Raw genomic sequence first — 7,949 nt, 5'->3', positions numbered from 1 at the left:
CCTAATGGCAAATATGTGAGACACTACTAAAATACTAAGTATTCAAATCCAATAATTCCAGCAGCCACTTAAAAGTTAATCCGCACCTGCTGTGGTCTTAACTGCTACACAGTATGAAAACTTACACAATAGAAACTAGTGCCAGACAAAATGTTCTCTTGTTTTTCTAAAAGGGGTGGATGTAAGGTAGAGCCAAAGCTGCCAGCCCTACTAACCTTACAACTTCCTTAATTATGGCAATCACAATGCCTGCCTGAATTATCAAGTCCCAAAAGTTGTCTTCAGTGAGGGCAGTTGGCATTCACTTTGACTCAACTTCATCTATTGCTTAAGGAAGGTTGAGTTAAAAGTTAATTATATGAACGTAATTTGCTCTACTCATGATTCAACCACACTATGGACCCCAGAAGCATTTAGATAAAAGCTTTCTAGAAGCTTAATTATGCTTGGATGCATGCAAAAATTACACTTCAAATATATTAAATGGGTACACCACCTATGAGTCTATAGCTACAAACGCAGGAACTCATGAGCTTAAGTTTTATGTGCCAAAGCCTAACACTTTCGATTAATTTTTAATTAGAATTCTACCCCATATTTAAAGTTCTATTTTTGCCCATCAGACCTATACAGAGAGCAAAAAACATTGCTATAAAGTATCAACCTTCTTTGCATAAAGTGCAAATAAAGCTTCACATATATTTCTGAAACAGGTCTACTAACCCTTTTGCAGTTTGCCCACAACCCTGTACGTAAAATTCTTGAGAATTTGGGAGAGCATCCCCTACTTAATCACACCATTTTTATCTTAAAGATTTTCAACATAATTTTTCTTCGGCAGTATATTGAGTGTGCTGCCAAATCAAAGAAGTGTGTACTAACTTTGAAACTATTTAGGTAGACAGAGGTTCAGAGGAGAAAGTGGTTTGGGACTTGGCAATTGGCAGAGGGAAGAAATATATTCTTGGCGAAATACGGACATTTTATTTTCAAGCTATGAAAAATTTTGTACTGCTATGGTACCACAAAGCACAGGAGCTGTAAAATCATTGAAGCCAAATAATCAGATTATTTATTTTTTCACAGAGTCTCGCTCTGTTGCCCAGGCTGAAGTAAACACGGCTCACTGCAGCCTCAACTCCTGTGCTCAAGTGATCCTCGCCTCCCTCAGCCTTTCAACTAGCCGGGACCACAGACCCACAGTAACACGCCTGGCTTTTTAAATGTTTTGTAGAGTTTTGCCATGTTGGTCAGGCTGTACTTGCAATCCTATCTCAGCCTTCCAGAGGGCTGGGATTAGAGGTATGAGCCACCACGCCCAGCCAATATGGGGTAGAACAGCATTAGCTTTGTAATATTTGCAATGTCTTGCTTAAACGGATGACTTTTACCTGTCACATAAATATGAACACTTCTGTGATGGCTAAATCACTTTTCAATATATTTTCCTTCAAAGTTAAAGCCCTTTTTTTCTTACAACGTCAGAGTTCATGTCTTTTATCTATATCTCCACAGGAAAGTTACAAAGAAATGTTACCATTTGCTTAGCAATCTTAGCTTTATAATGAGAAAAATTCAACTTGAGTTCATTATATTAATATTTTACACAGGTTGATACCTAAATAGTCAGAAAACTACCCTGAAAAAGTAAAGATCAGAAAAACAGATCCCAAAAAGGTCAACAAGAGCTAGTTCCAACACCAAACATTGAAAAGTAGTCATCTCTACAGAAAAGCTCTCTGTAAGAACACAACATTCAAAATTTCCAAGGATAAAAAGTTGCACAGTAAGGCTACCTAGGCTTAATGACAGAAGGTACTCGAATGAATAATGTAATCTTCCAGGATCATAATAAAGTTAAAAACTGCCAATCCATCTGTTAACCATCCCAACAGAGACACATTCAGATTCTCAGCATTATACTTAGAATAATTTATACCAACCCATTAGCAGCACAAGAAGCTATTACTGCATGCACCTAAGCTTCTAGAAGTTTGCACCTGAAAAGCTTCTGAGGTCCATGCAGTACTGAAGTCTCAAAAATAATCAAAAGAAAATGAATGGGTCTGGCACTAGGCTCTAAACATCTTAGCAGGAAGGAAAAAGTGTTAACATTTACATTTTAAGTATCTATGACACCTGATGTGTACTGACACCAAAGAGGGTGGAAAGGTGATTATAAAGATTTTCATATCCATTATGTAATGACTCATATATCTATGTTTTTCTGTTAACTGAAGCATTAACATACAACTCTACATACACTATTCAGTTTAAAACATGCAGCTAAGAACCTAGAACTCAAAGACAGAATCCAATGATATATCAAAATTGCATTGGAACTATGTATTTTATTATGTGGACATCTACTGTGGCATGCATCTGTACAAACCTTTCAGGCAGTGGTCCACAGCTGGGTTATGAATAAAAAGGCATAAATTTTTCTCTCATTTTATTACAATGAAGTTTAACAGTACAGAAAAGTCACATGACCTTGGTGGGTCAGATTTCTTAAACCCTGCAACATGAGGAACTCTAAATACATTAAATATTGTTACACATTCAGACTTCCAATGTACAAGTACTTGGAAACAGTTACAGCCCTCACCAAGCTAGGTTGGGGACATGAAGTCCAACAGCATCTGAAATGCTGTGAAGGCATAACTTTACAAATAGCAATGTAAGCTTACAGAACTTGCCTTTAATAAGGTGGTATGTTCATGTAATTCCAGCGCCTTCACAATTTAACGAACCAAATTTACTATACTTCACTTCTAAAAACCTAGATGAAACATGAAAAAGAAGCCATACAGTATAAATTGCAACTTCAGGAAAAATTCCTGCTTTATTATTCCAAATAATTTTTCCCATGTAAAATAAATGTCCAATAGTTCCTGGTATGTGGGAAGATAAATGTTTGTTAAAGTCACAATGAAGCCTTATTGACGGAAGCTTGGCTATATAAACAGCACAAGTTGAGAAAAGGTTTAATCTCCAAACCTATTAGACTGGATGAAGTAAGATCAGTAACGGCCACCTTGCGACATTACAGGAGGTCTCATTCCCATCGGAGGTCGAGGAGGCCCACCCTGGTAAGGGGGCACCATTGGCGGTCCCTGCCCATATGGGGGCATAGCACCAGGAAGGTATCCTGGCATGCCTTGATGATGACCACCATACTGACCTAAAAAACAACAATTTCAAACACAAAAAATAGATTGTTATGCACTGTACTTTTTAAATGCAATGTATATTCCAAATGAATTTAATATTTTATGCATTAGCTGAGAAAATCCACTAAATATGATAAACATAAAAAGAGGAATACCATGAGGTGGCATTGGGGGTCTCATTCCTTGTTGCTGTGGGATGCCTGGCTGTGGTGGCATCATACCTCCAATTGGTCCAACTGGTGGATTACCGATAGGGGCCTGTCCTGGCCGAGGAAGATTACGTTGATATTTAGGTAACTGTGCCCTTCTCTCTTCCTGGAAATAAAAATAAGCACAAGATTCAATACCTGAATGCAGAGCTGCATCAAACATAAAGGAATGCATCTAAAATCTTGTAATGTTAAGAGTAATTTTCAAACATTTACCCTTACTCCCCAACTATTTAGTTTTCCCAAACCAACCAATCCAACCGCTTAAACTCTATATACCTTAAAACTTCACCTATTTGTAAACTTGAAGCCTGACTAACAACTTTCCAGGAATTACAAATTGCTTCAACAAGAAACTATCTAATGAAGTATTGTTATTAACATTCCTTTTTTTCCTCCCCCGAGACAGAGTCTTGCTCTGTTGTACATTCTAGGGCACGATGATGCAATCTTGGCTCACTGTAACCTCCACCTCCCAGGCTCAAGTGATTTTCCTGCCTCAGCCTCCCTAGTAGCTGGCATTACAGGCGCCTACCACCATACCTGGCTAATTTTTGTATTTTTAGTAGAGATGGGGTTTTACCATGTTGGCCAGGCTGGTTTTGAACTCCTGACCTCAAGTGATCCACCTGTCTTGGCCTCCCCAAAGTGCTAGGATTATAGGTATGAGCCACCGTGCCCGGCCATTATCAACGTTCTAAATATTGACTTTATATTAAAAATTAATTCCTTTATATGGGACTTAGGGGATTTACAGATTCTACTTCACACTTAACAGTTCTTCAATTAATATATGCAAATTTGTGTTTAACTAAAATGATTTTCAAGAGAGTTAACAACCTGACTTACTGTCTTTTCAGAACAGTCTGGAGGAAGGGAAGAGAAAACATCTAAGACCAAAACATGCAATATCCATCCACTTTAAGTACTTTGTGATTTCTTAAGAATCAGAATGGCAAAAACCACTTAGTAAGCATTAAACCAGATCACAGACTATGTGAGTACAAAGTAACACTTTTCAAAGGGACAAATTGCTATTGGCTTTAAATCAAATGCTGCTAGGAGAAAACTGAAAAGAACTTACCAGGGATATATCCTCATCTGGATGGATCAACTTACTGGTTGCACTGGTTGTTGTAAGTGTAGCAGGCTTACTTGTTATTGAAGCTGCTGGTTTAGCTGCAGTACTATTTGTTGTACTAGTGGTTGAAGCTGTAGACTGTGTATAAGCAGGGAATGTAGGCTTTGGGGGTTCTGTAGTTGTTGCAGGGGTACTATTTAAGGGTTTGAAATCTGTACCAACAGGTCCCTGGACAGCTGCCTGAGCCTGTAAAATATAATACTTCATCAACAAAACTTCACAACCCAAATTTAAGTATATCTACAGTTTAACTTAAAACAAGGCATCAACATTAAATAAAGGACCAAACTTTAAATGAAATTAAAACAAAGTTAACATGCGACAAACACTCCACAAAATTCAAGATAACCCATTAAGAGTATCAAAAGATGCTGTGTTAAAGTCACATCCAGAACACAGCAGTGGAAATAAAACTGTATATTTAACTTGTTAGATGTCTTCTACCTCCTCACCAAAAATTAAATTTACAATGCTTTGTATTTATTCCAGACTACTGAAATACAGTATAACAGCATAACATGTGTTCTATTTTTACTGTTCTATTAATAGTTTAGTTGTTAATCTATCAAACAGCTTAAAAAAACCCAAAAAACTACAGAATATGAGTTTAAACTCCAGTTACTAAGTATAACATGAACGACTATAAATGGTGACACATTAAAGATACGTCCTTTAGCGGTATTCTTTATATATTTATATAATCCCCTCCAAATTAACAATGGCTGGATAATAACCATAGACAAAAGGGTTAATTCAGTAGGATCTTTTAAAGTAACAAGTTATCAGTAACAAATGTGTTACTTTTCATAACACCACACATCTAAAACATGTAGACTAGGCCAACTTTTAGGATCAAAGCAGAGTATTAAATTTTCTTACATTAAATATGATGCATTAAACAGCATAAATCAAAATAGCTTAATCATGCATCAGGCTAACCATTGGCCACTATAATGCATTTACTGCTTACATGCTTTTAACCCTTTAGAACCATAGGAGTTTGGGGTACTTTTTTTTAGTATGAATTCAAATTTTCAAATACCATTTGACTTATATAGCATTAATTTTGCTTTAAAAAATTACACAGTATATTTTTGGAAAAATATTCAGTTTTTAAGTGGGGTCCAAAGGGTTAACTTATAAAGCCATTTTAACAATTTTAAACTGCAACTTCCTGCGTACTTGTGCTGTGCTAGGAAACAGAGCTTTAGAAGATGCAGACAGACTTTCTGAATTGGATGAAGCTGTACTTGAGCTTGTGACAGGTGTCCCCATCTGTAGCATAAAAGAAAGGAAACAATGAAAAGTCTCCAAACAAATGGGTCAAAATAAGCCATGTGGTAGACTTTTTAGATTGCATTTTTGTAAATGCAAAATTGAATGCAATCAAATCTCACTTATTTTAAAAGGCAGGCAGTTAATGCATTTACAATAAACAATATTAAAATATGCGCCTAAAAAAATTTAATTTTATACCAATAAAACCTAGTTAACTAGTTTATTTTCTAAAACTACTGTGTTTTGCATTATTTCAAGAATACCCAAAACTGAGAATAGCGATGTATAAATACTGACACTTCAATCCAATTCTGTATCAATGATTCTCTACAAAAGATTTTTGTCCAAAGTTTTACATCTCTCAATACATAAAATTCCCACCCACCATAAAAGCTGATTAATGTACTTAATAAAAGGCACTTAAAGAAAATGCTTTTAATTTAGCGCTCACAAACAGAAAACAACTTTTAAAAAATCTAAGAGATAATCTAAAAAATAAAATGAAAAAACATACATCCTGATCTAAAGTGTAAATAAATTAAATCTTAATCTGCTTATTTCTCAATGAATCGAGGAAAAAAGCCAAGGTTTTAACGATTTACGTGCACACCATAACAGAAGCATCTTTCACTTATGCTTTGGAAAAAGTTTTCTTTGAAAAAAGACCAATAAGAAATACAAGTGTGACTAGGTCAAAAGCCATTAAATGACACCATTTTAGCACAAGGGCAGCACTGTAGCTCATCACTGTTCCATACTAGAGGCAGAGCCTGACATGATTTGCTATAGTCTTAGGGATGTTCATCTTTGGCTTTGGTCTCATTCCATTCATAGTTCAGTCAGTAAAGGAAGACCTCTAAACACCCCAGATACTAGTTTAAAAAAAAAAAAAAAAAAAAAAAAAAAAAAAAAAAAAAAAAAAAAAAAAAAAAAAAAAAAAAAAAAAAAAAAAAAGCTAAGAATATATACAGTTCACAAATATGAAAAAGTAACATACTAACTTTGGCTTCATTCAACCTTTTATGAGTAGAGGAAATCAATGTATAAACATGGAAGTGGATAAGCCATCTTTTAGTATATTTAGTAAATTATATTAAAAATATTAGACAAAAAAAAAAATTGACCTTTGAGAATTTCAAAGCATTCTGTAAACAACTGTACTTTATCTTTAAATATAAGTGCACTCCTTTTTAGGATTTTCACCTTACCTGTCCAGCACTGGGGAAAAGAGGCTTAGTAACTGGAGGCTGTGGAGCAGGTACAGTTACTGTTGGTGCAGGTGGTCTATTAAGAATACCTGGAGCTGAAACAGCCTGCGCTTGGGTCATTGGGGGAATTCCAGGACGTGGAACAGGCGGGGGCATACCTGCAGACAAGAAATGTTTGGGGAGACTAAGTCACTGAAAAATTTAGTGTAGGAAAACACACTTACTTCTACACTACAAAGTTATTAACAATTAACTGTTCAACACCTCAATTAAGTCCAAGGAACTTAGGCATTTGCCCCATGCAACATTCTTGCCTCAAATTTTCCCTCTATACTGCTTCAGAATTTTACAAAGTGGAAGGTAACACTAGACCCTAATGCATGGGCGAAACATTTGGCAATTACACTTACTGGTCCTACTGATTTAGCCAACTTCTTGCAATATATAAAATAATTATTTCAATCAACTACCAGATCAGGAGTTCAAGACCAGCCTGGCCAACATGGTGAAAACCCATCTCTACTAAAAATACAAATATTAGCTAGGCATGGTGGTGGGCACCCGTACCCCAGCTACTCAGGAGGTTGAGGGAGGAGAATCATTTGAACCCAGGAGGCAGATTGCCATGAGCTGAGATTGTGCCACTGTGCTCCAGCCTGGGCAACAGAGACTGGGCAAGTGAGACTCCATCTCAAAAAAAAAAAATGTGTAAGGCCAGGCGCAGTGGCTCATGTCTGTAATCCAAGCACTTTGGGAGGCCGAGGCAAGTGGATCAAGAGCTCAAGAAATCGAGACCATCCTGGCCATGGTGAAACCCCGTCTCTACCAAAAATACAAAAATTAGCTGGGTGTAGTGGCACGTGCCTGTGGTCCCAGCTACTCAGGAGGCTGAGGTGGAAGAATTGCTTGAACCCACATGGTGAAACCCCGTCTCTACCAA

General features: G+C 36.6%; 1 protein-coding gene across 1 annotated transcript in view; it reads right to left on the bottom strand.

Annotated features, from left to right (window-relative positions):
• Nucleotides 1-2,331: 2,331 nt before the first annotated feature.
• Nucleotides 2,332-7,949, bottom strand: part of ZNF207 (zinc finger protein 207) — a 20,175-nt gene continuing 14,557 nt past the window's right edge. The window contains exons 7-11 of the mRNA XM_017542018.1: nt 7,010-7,193; nt 5,706-5,798; nt 4,467-4,709; nt 3,329-3,488; nt 2,332-3,184 (exon numbers count right to left, since the gene is read on the bottom strand). Of these exons, the coding sequence (XP_017397507.1) occupies nt 3,024-3,184; nt 3,329-3,488; nt 4,467-4,709; nt 5,706-5,798; nt 7,010-7,193 (841 nt within the window). The 3' untranslated portion in view covers nt 2,332-3,023. The remainder of the gene's footprint in view (nt 3,185-3,328; nt 3,489-4,466; nt 4,710-5,705; nt 5,799-7,009; nt 7,194-7,949) is intronic.

The sequence above is a fragment of the Cebus imitator genome, unplaced genomic scaffold (genome assembly GCF_001604975.1).
Source record: "Cebus imitator isolate Cc_AM_T3 unplaced genomic scaffold, Cebus_imitator-1.0 Scaffold140, whole genome shotgun sequence".
Classification (NCBI taxonomy): Eukaryota; Metazoa; Chordata; class Mammalia; order Primates; family Cebidae; genus Cebus; species Cebus imitator.
The sequence above is the reverse complement of the archived record's forward strand: the minus strand, read 5'-3'. Positions and strand labels throughout refer to the sequence as shown.